General features: G+C 36.5%; 2 protein-coding genes across 6 annotated transcripts in view; one reads left to right on the top strand and one right to left on the bottom strand.

Moving 5' to 3' along the window:
* LOC110030417 overlaps positions 1-9,128 on the top strand; it is a 38,465-nt gene extending 29,337 nt beyond the window's left edge. For 4 of the 5 annotated variants that reach the window (XM_020733120.1, XM_020733118.1, XM_020733121.1 and 1 more), the window contains 7 exons: positions 1,757-1,841; positions 1,910-2,012; positions 2,097-2,189; positions 7,909-7,975; positions 8,193-8,259; positions 8,357-8,410; positions 8,859-9,128. In XM_020733120.1, the coding sequence (XP_020588779.1) occupies positions 1,757-1,841; positions 1,910-2,012; positions 2,097-2,189; positions 7,909-7,975; positions 8,193-8,259; positions 8,357-8,410; positions 8,859-8,978 (589 nt within the window). In that variant the 3' untranslated portion in view covers positions 8,979-9,128. Of the gene's footprint in view, positions 1-1,756; positions 1,842-1,909; positions 2,013-2,096; positions 2,190-7,908; positions 7,976-8,192; positions 8,260-8,356; positions 8,411-8,858 lie in introns of those variants that run through there. The other variant, XM_020733122.1, reaches the window with a different exon arrangement.
* Positions 9,129-9,877: 749 nt separating this feature from the next.
* LOC110030431 (carbamoyl-phosphate synthase small chain, chloroplastic) lies at positions 9,878-15,445 on the bottom strand. Its single transcript, XM_020733143.1, has 11 exons — positions 15,140-15,445; positions 14,945-14,990; positions 14,664-14,796; positions 12,702-12,790; positions 12,553-12,613; positions 12,311-12,378; positions 12,102-12,230; positions 11,815-11,924; positions 11,387-11,734; positions 10,445-10,610; positions 9,878-10,194 (listed from the first exon to the last, which is right to left on the bottom strand). Exons 1-11 carry the CDS (start codon positions 15,332-15,334, stop codon positions 10,151-10,153), a joined length of 1,389 nt encoding a protein of 462 aa, XP_020588802.1. The 5' UTR covers positions 15,335-15,445; the 3' UTR covers positions 9,878-10,150.
* Positions 15,446-15,776: the final 331 nt, after the last annotated feature.

Raw genomic sequence — 15,776 nt, 5'->3', positions numbered from 1 at the left:
ACTTACTTCCTGAGTTGCCCATGCTGAGGGAGGTTCAATATGTTCGAGATGAGACTGTCTTTTTTGGAAGCCCATAAGGAGTCATCGGTGTATTAAATTCAGCTCAACAGTATATTCATCGACAGCTGATCAAACATGATGGATGAACCAGTGTTGGAAATTGTTTGAGCTTTGTAGGAAGGAACATCCTACAATGAGATCCAGGTCCTTTCAAATAAGAAGAAGAAGAGACGTCTTCTGTTTGGGTTATACTTCAATGTAGTCTAGTCTGCCATAAATTTCATTCTAGAGTTGAGTCCTCCTCACATATTTGTTTATCAGATACACTCAGACGAGTGCGAAGAGTGGAAAAAGTTAATTATAGCTTTGATGACTCGAGCCTTGGTTTGTGAGAATACTCATCCACGTACACTTCCAATTATGATTGTGCCAGGGTACATATTCTATTGAGATGTGCTTTGGAATGTCAACGCCAACAAGATTGATTTATCAGGAGATTACAATGTTTTCGCCACCTTCAATACTATCAACTTGGCTCTAAATGATGAGATAGACGTTTCTACAGATGAGGTCGAAGCTCCCCCCAACCCCGAGAGATTGACGCGGGAGTCTATTGCGGGCATGGTCCTGTAGCTTCTACAACTCCGTTTTCCTTATGCATTCTTTCCTATTATAATTCATTTCTTTTTAGCACTTTCCTATATATGTGATGTATTTGGGTTTGAAATTCGGTTTTGGGCTTAAATTTCTGTTAGGATAGCCGCCGACATCCGTTTCTTCCTTCGAGAGTTGTATCTGAGGGTTTGGGTGGTGCTCCGACTGTATTTCTCTTCCGAGATGGTGTTTATCTTCCCTATCTCTTTTCACATCCTCTCCATGTCACTCCCGACCACCTTCCATTGCTGTGGCCGCCTCCAAACAACTGTACCTTACTGTTTTCACTGCAGTTTTCCCAATCCAGTCATTTGGCCTCACTGCTGCCAGCCCGGACAACCGTCCTCTTGCTGTCCTGCAGTTCCCCGCATCCCCGTCGCTTCCGTCGACATTCCTCCTTGTTGCGGCCGCACGGAAACATCCTTTTCCTGCTGTTCCAGCCCCTCAACCATCCATTCCTGTCCATCCAGCTTGCTGCCCTTGCCGCAACTCCCTCCCTCCGCCTCCCCCTCTTCCTCCCCCCGCCTGCTGCCACCGTCTGCAACCTTTGTTGTCGCCGCACCTTCCAGCTTTCACCCACTTCTTGCTACCTCGTCGGAGGGCCAAACTCCGCTGATCACCACCACCACCCTGGGATTTTACCCTACTTGGATCATTTGTGTTGTGTTTGCAGGATTTCTGATTTCTGGGTGTTATGTTGTTATAATTTTTCTTTCCAGTGTGTTGATTGTAACCGCTTAGTTGCTTGATAATAGTTGTTTTTCTATTATGATTTGGGTTAACTATTGTATCAGGCAATCTAAGTTTTTTCTTAGTTATGAGTAGGAAAATAACTCTTTTCATGCACAAAAAAAGTGACTAGATCATTCCCAGTACCCTACAAAATGCATGGTAAAAAAATGGCATACGGAGGTCCTGAAACTGGCAATTTTTATGAGTTTTTCCCCTTGCTTGCTTGAGTCACTGAATCAGAACATTAAACTCTTATTGTTGAGTTGACACTGTCACTTTGCGTGAAAAGATTTTGTATCATTAAAGAGCACATTTTGGCACCTAAATTTTGGTTTATGTTTTCATTTTATCGTGAAAATCATATTTTCAGCTTTGGAACTGACCAGCCACAAGTACCTCTTTATTTGACTGCAATTTCTTCTCTTGCCAGTCTCGTCCGTAAACCATCTTATAAGGTAATATTTATATTTATTGCATTTTTCTATGTATTTGACGATTATTTAATCCTTCTCCCTTTCTACAGGTCTACCCAAAGGAAGGGTTAGAAATTAGATTATCAGGCTCAGCAGCAAGTGGCGTAGCCCCTACAACTTTATCCCCTACTTTGCTTTTAGTGAATTGGAGATGTATGATCTGTCATTTTCATTCCAATGCGTTCCAGTTTTTTATTGATTTGATTGATTGTTTCTTTTTTTTTCTTTTCTCTGTAGGCGAAAGAATTCGTGATAGCCCTTATGAAGTTTACATCTTAATCCCTGTTGAGGGTTATGATCCAATTGAATTCACTCTCACAAAGTTTTGTGGTTTGTTTTTTATTATTGATTAATCACGTGCTTATTTTTCATTAAATCAATTTTCTTGTTAACATTGAATAGTTTTCAATATATAGAGATATTTTTTAATCATTTAATTGTCATCGGAAGAATGCAAACTTAGGAAGATATGATTATTCCAGTGGGCAAGTAATTCGTATATTCATTTCCCTAACTTGAGATAAGATGGACTGAAAGAGGTACAAAGGTTCCTTGCAAGGCAATGAATCTATGATACTTTGGACCTAGGAATTGGATTATGATCAACATGATAAATCTATTATTGAAAATATAGAATGACACACATTGTGACATTGGTGCGGGAATAGCCAGCCGACTAAACCGGCTGGCATAGGGCACTGGTTTAGGTCACTGCTGGGACAGGCGACTTCCCTAGAGGGCAGGACCGTCGATTCCTTCCACTATTCACTTTTTTACGTGATCGCCTCCATATGGGAAGTCTTCATTCGCTCTTTCTGGATTTGGACAGTCGCTCACTCCTTTCCTTTTGTGTAGGAGATTCCTTTTTTTCTGCATGTAAGAGTCTATAAATTGTTATTTTCTGGTTGTAGGGTTCAATTTTTGCTTCTTGTTATTTTAGAATTTCCCTTGGAGTCTTCTCCTCCCTGCTAGGGTTGTATTCGACGACGGATAGTGCTTTGGTTGTATCCTGCTCCGAAGTGGTGTTGTATCTTCTCATATCATCTTACATATTTCTTTTCCTCTACCCCTCTTAGCCGCCGGCCTCCCGACACCCAGCCAGCCTTCCCTACAGCCTACCCTTGCTGTCCATTCACCCGACCTGCACCGTAACACCCTGTCGCCCCTTCCCTGTAGCCTACCCTTGCTGTTCAACCACCCGACCTGCACCCTAACACCCCGTTGTCCCTTTTTTGCAGCCTATCCTTGCTGTTGAACCCTCCAACCAGCACTCCAGCATGCCTACCGAACTCCAAATCACCCTTTCTAGCCTACTCCACAGCCTCGGGCTCCGACCCGCTTCCGACCCACTTCACCGATGCCACCACCGACCCCGGACCTTCTCTTATGGTCCTATTGGAGAGCATTGTCATTGTATTTTCCATTCAAGTCAGAGTCGAGTTGTAATCCTAATTCAGTCCAAATAAAAATTTGTTTTTCATTTTTGCTAATTACCGAAATGGTTCCGATATCATTTGGTATCAGAACTAGCCTAACTCTAGTCTTATCCCAGAGTTTCCTAGCATCCGCCATAAACCAAAACTTTTCTTTCCTACTAATTACTCTTTACACTTCTAAGAATCTCAAACCCTAATCATATCACCGAGAAGATATATACAAGAGTCCATCCGGTAAGAGATACAACTAGAGCTTCGTCGCTTTCAACAGAGGCTTGCAGAGATTGATGAGATGACTTAGGAGGAGATTACCTCAATCGAGATTTGGAGTGTCAAAGGGGAGAAAGAGAAGAAGATATGAATCCCTTCCATAGGCAGAAGAATTTCAACGATGAAGAAGATAGACCACGAAGTTTCAGAATTCAGTACCAATGGCGGCCTAGAGAGGGGTATCTGGATCCCTTCCGTAGGAAGAATTAAAGAGGTGAGATATCATTTAGAGGGCGCAAACACTTTGACATCAAAATTGATATACCAGAAATTGTGTGAGGTATGGATCTAAAAGAATTTATTGATTGACTACAATATGTTGAATGGATCTTCGAATATAAGCATGTGTATAGGATAAGGGTCAAATTAGCTGCTATCAAAATGAAGAAAACTGTCTCTTTATGGTGGGAGAACTTACAACGACAGAGGAAAAGGGAAGACATCAATAATATTATTAGGTGGGAGATGATGAAAAAGGTAATGCAGAGAAAATACCTCGCACCCCATCATCGTTGGGATATGTTTCTGAGATTTTACCACTTGCGGTAGAGGGATTTGTCAGTAGAGGAGTTCACAGAGCAACTTGATCAATTGCAAATGGGGTTTGATATGGTCGAGCCAGAGGAGCATACCATAGCCCGTTATTTGGGAGGGCTTAAGCTAGCTATCAGTCATGTGGTATAGTTACAACCTTATTTGTCACTTGGAGATGTTCAGATTCTAGCCTTGAAGGTGGTAAGACAACAAAAAAGAGCAAACAACAATCATTCTTCATGTAGCAACTTTCAGGCAAGTAGTCATCTACAACTACCCCGACCGACAAGGGTATTGTGGGTGATACTAACAAGTCCATATAAGGGAATGATACTTCGGATCAGAGCAAGAAAAACAGTAGAAAGGTATCTCATTCAACACTCTATCGGACAGGAAGTGTTTCAGATGCCATGGTTATGACCACATAATCTCCAACTATCCCACAAGCAGGGTAGTCACACTCATGGATCAGGACGCCGTGGAGGAAGTTAGCAATGAGGAGACAACTGAGAACCAGGGTGAGGTGTATCAGCTTCCACCAGATGAAGGAGAGGTATTTTTTATTCGACAAATCCTACATGTAGAGGACACAGGGGATCTGCAGTGGCTTCACCATAACATATTCTACAGCTGTTGCACAATAAACGGAAAGATATGCAGTCTCATCATCGATGACGAGAGCAACAAGGACATGAAATTGACACAGATGGTAGAAAAATTAGGACTCACTATTTAGAAACATTCTCAGTCGTATTTACTAATGCAGTTGAATAAGGAGAATAGGGTCAACATCGACTGGAGATGCTTAGTAGAGTTCTTAATTGGGGGTCAGCTGCAAGACCGAGTGTGGTGCAATATGCTTTGTATGGATACCTGACACATTTTGTTGGGGAGATCATGACAGTTTGATAGGACTCAGCACGACGGATTAAGGAACACAAGTATCTACACTAAGAATGTGCCTTCGACAAAGTCCGAGAGCATAGGTGCCCTTACCAACAAGCAACACCAGTGGGATCAGTTTTGGTAACAATAGAGGATGATGAGACTGAGACACTAGTTCCAGACATGGGACAAACATAATAAAGGGTATTTCAGAATATTACAGTAAACACTGTACCACCAACGCTTGCACCGTACGGGTAGGTTCTGGTTACCCGCACCTGAGATCTATTTAAATCGACTGTGGATAACTCTGGGAGTATTCAAGAGCAGAGGAGAGACACGTAGTCTCAGTTCAGTTCAGTAGAAGATACCTAAAAGATTGGACTGATGTGGACGCTTGCTCGTAGGTTGGGGAAGACTCTTAGGCTCCTGGGAGGGCGATGCAGTCGTCAATGTGATCTCGATGCTGCGGCGAATTAGGTTGAAGCTCCCCCAATCCCAGGAGACTGATGTGGGTGAGGAAGTATTCCCATGCGGGTGCGGGAATAGCCAGCTGGTTGAACCTGCTAGCATAGGGCACCGATCCAGATCACTGCTAGACCGGGCAGCTTCCCTAGAGGGTGGGGCTGTTGATTCCTCCATCTATTCCCTTCCTTACGTGATCGCCTCCATATGGGAAGTCTTTAATCGCTGTTTCTGGACTTGGACTGCCGCCCACTCCTTTCCTTTTTGTGTGGGAGATTCCTTTTCTATTCCTTTCATTTTCTTCTCCATGTAAGAGTCTATAAATTGCAGTTTTCTCATTGTAGGGTTCAGTTTTTGTTTGTATTTCAGAATTCCCTTGGAGTCTTCTCCTCTCACTGTTGGGGTTGTATCCGACGACAGGTGGTGATTGGGTTGTATCTTGCTTCGATGTGGTGTGTATCTTCTTCTATCATCTTACCTATCCCTTCTCCTCCACTCCCTTTAGCCGCTGGCCTCTCCAACCTGCGCCCCGACACCTAGCCACTCTTCCCTATAGCCTACCCTTATTGCCTAGCACCCGACCTGCACTCTAACCCCCTGCCGCCCCTTCCTTGCACTCTACCCTTGCTGTCCAGCCACCCGACTTGCACCCTAACACACTGCCATCCCTTTTTTGCAACCTATCCTTGCTGTCTAACTCTCCAACCGACACTCTAGCCTACCTACCGATCTCCAAATCACCCTCTCTAGCTTACTCCACAACCTCGGGCTCTGACCTGCTCCAAACTCAATTCGCTGACGCCACCACCTCCCCCGGATTTTCTCTTACGGTCCTAGCCAGAGAGCATTGTCATTATATTTTCCTTTCCTTTTTGATTCGGGTTGTAATCCTAATCCAATGTCAATAAAAGTTTGTTTTTTGTTTCCGCTAATTACCAAACTGGTTTCGATATCACATTGAATACAATATTATTATATTATATCTTAAAAATTAAAACATTGTATGATAGTTACATAAAATAAAATATATATTAAATGAATTTATATAATTGAAAGTTTATTTTAATTGTTCATAAATAAAAACTGAAGTTAAATTTACCAACAACAACAACAACAACAGCAACAACTACAACAACAACAACAACAATAGGCCTTTATCCAACTAAAAAAATAGGCACATGCTATTATAGATTTTTTGCCTGAATTTAAGAAATTACTTCTTCTTAGAAAGAAATAAAAAAAATAAATATTATAAAAAAAAATCATAAAGACTTCATGATGACAACAACAACAACAAACTTTTATCCCACTAAGTGGGCTTGGCTACATGAATTCTTTTTCTCCATTGCGTCCTATTGAGTGTCATTTTTTTATTTAATTCTAGCAGATTTAGATCATGTTTTATACAATATGATCAAGTTTTTTTAGGTCAATCTCTGCTTTTTTTAATATAATTCAAATCTAAAACGTCTACTCTCCTAAAAGGATTGTCACATGGTCGACTTTTAATGTGACCAAATCTTCTAAGACGACTCTCTCTAATCTTGTTTGCCACTGGAGCTACACCAACCCTATTACAGATATATTCATTTTGCATTTTGTCTCTAAAGTGTCAAACCACTCAGCCACCTAAGCATTCCACTCACCCACCTAGGCATTCTCATCTCAACAACACTTACATTTGTTTTATACTTCTCTTTTTAAAGGTTCAATATTCTGCGCCATAGAGCATTGCAGGTGTCACCACCATCTTAGAAAATCTTCCTTTCAGTATAAGTGGTACTTTCCTATCACGCAATAGGACGATGCATTTCTCCACTTCAACCAACTAACTTGAATTCTACTAATAACATCCTCATTTATGTCACCATCGCTTTGAACAATAGACCCGAGATATCTAAAAAGATCACCCCTTTGAATATAATTTAAAATTAAAATTTATGTGATGTAGCCATTGAGTTATTCAAGTAATATATTTTAAAATAAAGAAAGCTTTTAACTAAAGCCATTTATATAATATAATTTAAAATTAAAATTTATTATTCAGGGCACACATGGCCACTAGTTTTTTATATTTTTAATTGAACATATAGAGTATGTGCCTTATGTGTGTTGGTCGTGGGTCTGACAAGTGCAATGGCTGGAGCATATTTATGCCTCATTATTAGAAAGTGTCGGTACCTTATAACAATGAATCCTATCGATTCTTAATCTTTATGTGATTAACAATTGCTTGGTATATCATACCAGTTGAGAAAAGCAATTGTTGGCGTGGGTTAAAAGTTGAATCAGGAGTTTTTAGATTCTATTTCTTTGTTTATGAGGCAGTGATATTCTTGTTAAATGTATATTAAATCTTTGTTTTTATCCTTCTTCCATTATGGGATCTGTTCCTTAGTCTCGTAAAGGTTGTCTCTATTATATAACTATTTAGCTTGCACTTGTTCATCTTGCTGCAGACAATACTCAAGAGAGAGATGGTGGCTCTTTAAGAGGGTGGGCCACATTTGGAGTTATTTCCTGTGTGTATGTTAATTTCATCACACTATTGTCAGATTCTATTAAATATATACGGGGAACACATTGGTGTCATAAATTTATGCATGAAAAGATGTATTTCACTTTTAAGAAAAGAGCGGTGGTGCTATTTTTGAGGTCATGTTAAATATTTGAGTGGCATGCATGCAACTATGAATGCTTATGTGTTATATATTTGACCTCTGCATTATCATAATATTTTCAGCTTAATTTTCTTATCGGTTGTATCGTGTTGTGGAGGATTCATCTACAAGAGTCGCATAGAACATCAGGTTTGTACTCACTTTGATTACAGCTTTTGTTAATCAAGCAGTTTGACAGTGTCATTATATTCAGCTGATTCAAGCGTTTTGTCTGTCTTCCATGTAGCATGGTCTTTTTGCCTTGCCTGGGATGACTCTTCTATCAGCTTGCTTGGAAGCTGTGAGTTGCTCATCGGTTTGCTTTATTTTATAGATTTAATGGCCCTCTGGGATCACTTATTATTATTATTTTTTATTTGAAATAAAATATGTTTTGCATGTTTTAACATCTTTACTTATTTTTAAAAACCTCAAAATAATTTTTAGATTTTCAAGTGTTTTTAAAAATTAGAAACAGATAAAAAATGCATTCAATATTTTTAAGTAAATAAGAAAGAGGCCATTTAGATACAAACCACTTAATTCATATATATTTACATGTGTAACGCCAAAAATTTACTTTTTACATTTATACCATCCAAATTTTAAGTTTTAAAAAGTGAGATATACCTTTTTCATGCATAGATAATAGGTAGGAATTAATAGGTTTGCATGTAAATCTCAAAAAAACTATATAAAAAAAAATGGTATCGATTATTTAACCCATTTGTTGTTGGTATTTAAATCAGGTGAGTGGAGCAGGAGCTGAACGTGTGGGAGATGACTCCTACGGAAATTCCATTGCAGCGAGACAAGCTTCATGGGAGAGAACACAAAGGAACAGTGAAAGAAGATATGGTTCCATGTAGAACGTACAGGGATAGGCAGTTCTTAGTTAGTGTTTTCATGGATCTCACATTACTGATATCATTGGACTATGATTGGCGTATTTCTTTCTACGGTGGTTGTGATATTTTGATTTGGACTTGGACTATGATATATTATAATGAGCTTCATTTGGAGCCTCCATTTTTGAGTAGTTTACCTTTCTTGAATTAAGCCGTTAAAGTTTGAGGATGAAAGCCTCCGTCTTCTTATTGAGGAAGACGATAGCATTCAAACTCATTTCTTCCCAAAAACATCAGGTGATCATGAAAATTTTGCTAATCAATTGAGATGATTAAAGAAATGCAAGCTTACGTAACTACCCTAATTTTGGCAAATTTTAACGTCAAAAAAAAATGCCAATACGAATTTGCATGCTGTGGTTGATGAGGTGGGTAATAAACTATTTGAAGGATTTATGTAACTGCATCCATTCGAGTGAAGGGTATTTGGTGGGGACTTAAAATCTAACCATAAGCCATTAAAGAGAAGAATTTAAACAAAATTGAATTTTAATTCAAGTTGAACATCGTTTTATTAAATGAACATCACAACACTTAAAAGAATATTTTTAAACATCATTAAATAAAGAGGTTGGCAACATTAGTGCATGCATTAAAATTTATTTCAAAGCATTATTTTCCTTAATAAGACAAGTGTAAGTTATGCAAAGAAGATTGTAAAGAGATCCTTCTACTCTTCATAAACATTTTCTTCATAGCCACTAAACAAATCTTTTGATTACTTCTCTACTATGCACAGATGATTTTAAAAATCTATCAATATATATATCATAACCCAAAATTTCTACTCACCTAAAAATAAACTTTGAAATAAATTACTTTTTTGAAAGGCATAAGCAGTGCTTTACAAATTGACATTAGCATGAACAGCAGTAAATCAACCAGATTTATTATGTCTGCATCGGAGTGTGCTTTGTTTTTTGATAAAACGGTTTAAACTTGACTTAATACAATCTTCTCAAAAAACAATCTTCTCATGGCGAACACACAAATGGATAAAATTATCTGCAAACAATTAACCTAAATTAATAATCTCCATAAGCAACTTGACATAATACATGAAACAAAATGTCATCTCTTCCTTTTATTTCACCATGAATCAAATCATTCAAGAGAGATTGCTTGGATATGTTTCAGGATTGGTTACCCTTCATCAGCTCTATAAACTCCTGAAAAGCTGTATTGAATTGCCAACAATTAGAAACTCATGGTGAAAGGAGTGCAGCTTTTAAATTCAATAAAAGCTTTGCAACTATGTGAGAAATTTTAGGTCAAATTGAACTTTACAATTTACAATCATCATATTTGCAATGATAATATGTGATTAATCAATCAAAATTTATATTGCAGCAGTAATCTCCAACTCAGATTTAGATTAAAGAATAACATGATTAAATTATTTTCATAACTATATTCACCCAACATACCTAAATCAGAGTCATGAGGACCAGGAGAGGCCTCAGGATGGTACTGTAGAGACATGAGCTTTAGCTCAGGACAACGGAGGCCAGCACAACTATTATCATTTAAATTTATGTGCGTTATTTCAACGCCCGGGGGGAGTGAGGCAGGATCCACTGCATAATTATGGTTCTGCCATAAAAAATAATAAAAAAATCAATTTAGAACGTCAAATAAAATTATATTAAGGTAATGAATCCACTACCTCGATAGGCAACAAGCCAAGACCACGAATATAGAGTTTCCTATAAAATTGGCGCCATCAAATTACGTGAATATTAATAGTTTTTAAAACATGAATGTCATAGTCTCACAAACAATTATATTAACTATGAGATGAGTGTAATATAAAAATTTTGATGCATTCTTTATATATTAGATTCAGCACAAAAAAATTTAATACTTTTGAGATCCATTTTGACTAAATATCTTTTATTCTAAATCATTTAATCAAATCTAAACTATGTACGGTTAAAAAAATACGATTATCTTATGTCTGCCAAAAACATCTAAATCATGCTGTTCTTTGGCAGTTGCTCTTTTCCTTTCTAGACCTCTGCAATATTGCCTGATCTGTGACTTGCTGATGCTCCTTTTAATGATGATGAAACCATTGTTTTATATATTTCTAACAAGAAAGACTTTTAATTTGACAAACAGTAAAACTTAGCAACTAATCAAATCTCAATGCAATCTATGGAAAAAAAAATGATACTGCAAAACTACTCATTGAAGAATTGCAATGCGCCAAATAATTTAGAAAAAGCATTCATGCGAGAACCAACAATACAAACAATATATTATTAAATGATGCCAAACACAAAAAATTATATCACAATGCTTAAAAAGAGGAGAAAAAAAGAGAAGCCAAAATATGTAAAGGATGGATAACTATAATAAAATCAAACCTGGGCACTAATCTCAATGGATCCCCTCTGAAGGTTGCAAACAGGATGGTTTCCGCCATGATGACCAAATTTCATCTTAAATGTCTTCCCCCCCAATGCTTGCCCAACTAATTGGTGACCCATACAAATTCCAAACACTGGAACCTTACCTATTATGTCTTTAACTGTTTCAACAGCATAAGGGACTGCAGCTGGGTCTCCTGGACCATTGCTAAAAAGAACTCCATCAGGTTTCATCTTTAATGTCTCTGAAGCAGGCCATTTTGATGGAACAACAGTGATTTTACATCCATATGAGCCCAAACGTCTTAGAATGTTATGTTTAATCCCGAAATCATATGCAACAACCTGCCAAAGCAAAATATAATGCATTAGGACAATTTTTAAATAACAATATGTAAACAAGTCCTGAATGCTATAGTACTAACATGAAATTCTTCACCACGATCACTTCCTGTTTTGAATTCCCACTCTGTATTGGTTTTTTCAGACCATTGATATGGAGCTTCACATGAGATACCACTAATCAAATCAACACCTAAAAGATAAATAGGTTTTAGCATTCATGTCGTATAATAGTTATAAAAAATCTACCAAACTTGTTTTATTTCCTGAAATCCAATCGAGAAATAAGGATAAAAGCAGAATAAACAAAAAAGAGTTTACCAAACATACATGTAGAAAAACTTGTCAGGTACAAGGATATTTAACGTACCAACAATTTTCCATTTTTGGGCCATCTCTATCAATTCTTTGTCTGCTTTATATTCTTCTGTAGTTAAGACACCTATAAGGCTTCCATCTTCTCTAAGCCTTCGAGTAATTGCCCTAGTATCCACATCATCTGCTCCATTGAAGAAACACAACCATATTATATTAAGTTGGTACATTACAGAGACAAAAAATATTTACTTTATCACTTACATATGCCCATGATGTTCCGTTTTGCCAAGTAATCACCAAGAGCATCCTTGCTCCTCCAATTGGAAGTGCTGCAAAAAATGAATTTCAAGAAAAAAATCAGACCCAAAAAAAAAAAAAAAACTCTTGTTGATATAAAACCGGTAGTTGCATAATTGAAATAAAATACGACAATAAAAAAAACTCTTGTTGATATAAAACCTGTAGTTGCATAATTGAAATAAAATACGACAATAAAAGCTCACCACATACTTATACTTCTAATAACTAAACCAGCAAGGAAACATTGATTCGACTCTTCATCATCTGCACAGAGGTATGGCAAGCATTAAATTTCTGAAAAAGCTGAGAGAGCTGAGCAAGCATAGGATATTAGATAAGAAAGTTAGCCCACCTAGATTAACACCAGTATTTCCAATATGAGGATTAGTCATCAAAACAAACTGCCCAGCATAGCTGGGGTCTGTCAATATTTCCTGATATCTGAACAAAAAACGTCCAGATTAGCTACCTCCAATACCATTTATGAATGCTATAAGAGAAGCAGCATTTATTATTTAGTCACTTTTCTCTCAATGGACGATGTAAGAAGAATCATTCAAGAGTCAAAATATTTTATCTTATATAAGATTAACAATTGTTAGGCAGGAAAATATCAAGCAAGAAAAACTTTTTATATTTAGGGGTTGTTTGGTCAGCAGAAAAATTAATCCAATGTAAAATAAATATGAAGTAGGGATAATGTAATGTACTTAAAATATTTTGGAGTAGTTTGCTTTATTGTAAAATAAACGGGTGACTTCAATTTTTTTTTTAATATATTTCAATGTAAGAAATAATGCGTTGACGGCGGGGGCAACGAGGTGGGAGTGGTTTGCACTTTACATTAAGCTGTATATTTTAAATTTGGCTAAATTGGCCGAATTCCATTGAATTTCAAATACAATACTATTTTACATTGAATTGCAATTAATTCTGAACAACCGACTAAATTTTCAAAATTCCTGTACTATGAATGAAATACATTGGTAATGTTGTCGACCAAACAAACCTTAGTGAGCATTATAATTGCTTAGATTAATAAGTCTTGGATTTTAGACTTTGGTGTTTATTCTTATATAAAAGTAATTGACAATTTATATTTCATATTATGAAATATCTTCTTCCTTTCTTGCAGCTATTAATGGCACTCCTTTTTAAATCTATGAAAAAGGATTTGATCATTCTTCCTCACATGTAAATCTTTTATCTATACATTGTCGCATCAAACTTGTGTATCTACTGAGAGTAATGGACATGTAATTCTATGCCCTTCTTGTATTGATGGGGGATATATTCACCGATGGTTAGCTATCTATTCATCAATTAAAACAATGGATACATGAGCTATGCCAAACTTGTGCAAATTGGAAAATACAGGCCAATGGCGGGTTAGGTTTAAGCTAAGCTCTGTAGGGCTCTTGAAAAAGAAAATAAAATTACTTATAAAAAATTCAAAGCTATGTTGCTTTATGCCATGACCCATTATATAATTCAAAAGCTATGTAACTTCATGCTATGATATTTAATGTAAATCAAAAGTTTTCACTCTATAGTTTGATCCATTGTGAAAAAGATATTCAAATATGATATGTATGATGACTCTAATCACTTTATTGCTATGATGCACCAATACTTTATAAAAATGAAGCATGCCATGTAGAACAGATGAAAGATGTGTACTTGTTCAATGTGAATCTACAATACATTAGGCATACCATCTATACATTCAATTAAAAAAATAATAGACACCACGTGTTATGAATAATAAATTTTAAATTTAAAAGTATATTGCATCTCATTTTCTTTTATTTTAAAATATATTATTTAAATAACTTAATAGCTACTAAATACTAATATTATTTTTCTTATTTTGCTCTATTTTACTTTGAGTTTTTTTATTTTTATAAAATAATTAATTCCTCGAGTTTAAGCTAACAATCTATAATATCATGTGATTATTTCTTCTCAAATTGAATTTAAATATTTTAATTAATTTGAATATAACTTTTATTTAATGAAAAAATGAAATAAATTTATTCCTACATGAATTCGTTTTATATTAATTCCTTTTGTATAATTATTTTACTATTATTTTTTTAATTTTGATAATATTGATTTACTTTATCAAATGCAACGATCTTGCATAGATTCTAGAATGGAAAGATCACAACAATGAAGTTGTGATGGCAGGTGTGGAAGAATGGAATAGGTAGCAATGATGAAGGTTGAAGCCATGGTTATGTGTAGATACCAATGTTATTTCCGAAGCTTATACAGATTAAAAATTATATCAATAATAAAAAGGTCTGATTACCCTGTCAAAGATGTGTTGAACACCACTTCACCAACTTGTGTTCCAGAAGCACCAAACGACTTGGCCTTCCATACAGATCCATCCTCAAGCACAAGCCTAGCATCACTGGTTTTCCATGGCCTCTCATTTGAAACTAAAAAGTAGGCAAAATACAGTTAGTAACTAAAACTACATTGCTCAATCATTTTATTCTCATAATCCAATACAAGTCACGCAATGGACTAAAATAAATGAATTATGCTTACAGATTAGACTGACAATTACTATATAAATGAACTCACCACTTTCATCACATCCTGATAACACTGCGCTGCCTCCTTTCGTAGCCTGCAAGAAACCCAATCAGACAAGAATTAATAATAAGCAGCATCTTGCAGAGCTTACAATGAACAACAAATTGAATGGCACGGTTCTTCATTTGTATCATTAGAAAATGCAATGGCCTAACACACTAACATAAACACAAATCCAATCACCTCATAGAAGCGCGGCGGCGATGAACTCGGTGACGCCGACGTAGATAAGGAAGAAGTTGAGTTCGTCCGAAGGCGGAGGTGTACATCCGGGGACGGAAGTGTGAATCCAGTGAATGAGGGGTGAAACCAACGGTGGCGACGTGAAATCAACGTAGGTGGGGTGAAACCAGGGTTCGAGACCTGGATCTGGGCCATACAATGTAGAGGAAGTGAGCAGCGGCGGCGTTAGGGGTTCGGGATGGAGTGGTTCCTACGGACGGATGAAGGTTCGAGAGACCGAAGAATTAGTATGTATTTTTTAATAGCATTTTTATTTTTAGGTTATTTTGGATACATATTAGTAAAGTCGTGTGTATTTGCATATCTAACACCTAAATTTCAAGTTTTTATATTTATCACTCGAATTTTTAGTATCATATCAATAATAATATTATTTTAGTAAAAAAAAATAAAATACATATATCCATGTATAGATAACATGTCAAATATATAAGAATGATTGGCAGGTGGTGCAACGAGCAGTGAATCAAGAAAAAAGGAAAATAGAGAACTTCGAAGAGAGTATTCAGATTCAAGCAACCTACACCTTTCTACCACTTTCACATTCGTTTCATCTTACGTCCGAATTTGACTTGTT

Source organism: Phalaenopsis equestris, unplaced genomic scaffold (genome assembly GCF_001263595.1).
Source record: "Phalaenopsis equestris unplaced genomic scaffold, ASM126359v1 Scaffold000716, whole genome shotgun sequence".
Lineage (NCBI taxonomy): Eukaryota > Viridiplantae > Streptophyta > Magnoliopsida > Asparagales > Orchidaceae > Phalaenopsis > Phalaenopsis equestris.
This window is presented reverse-complemented; position numbering and strand designations above follow the sequence as displayed.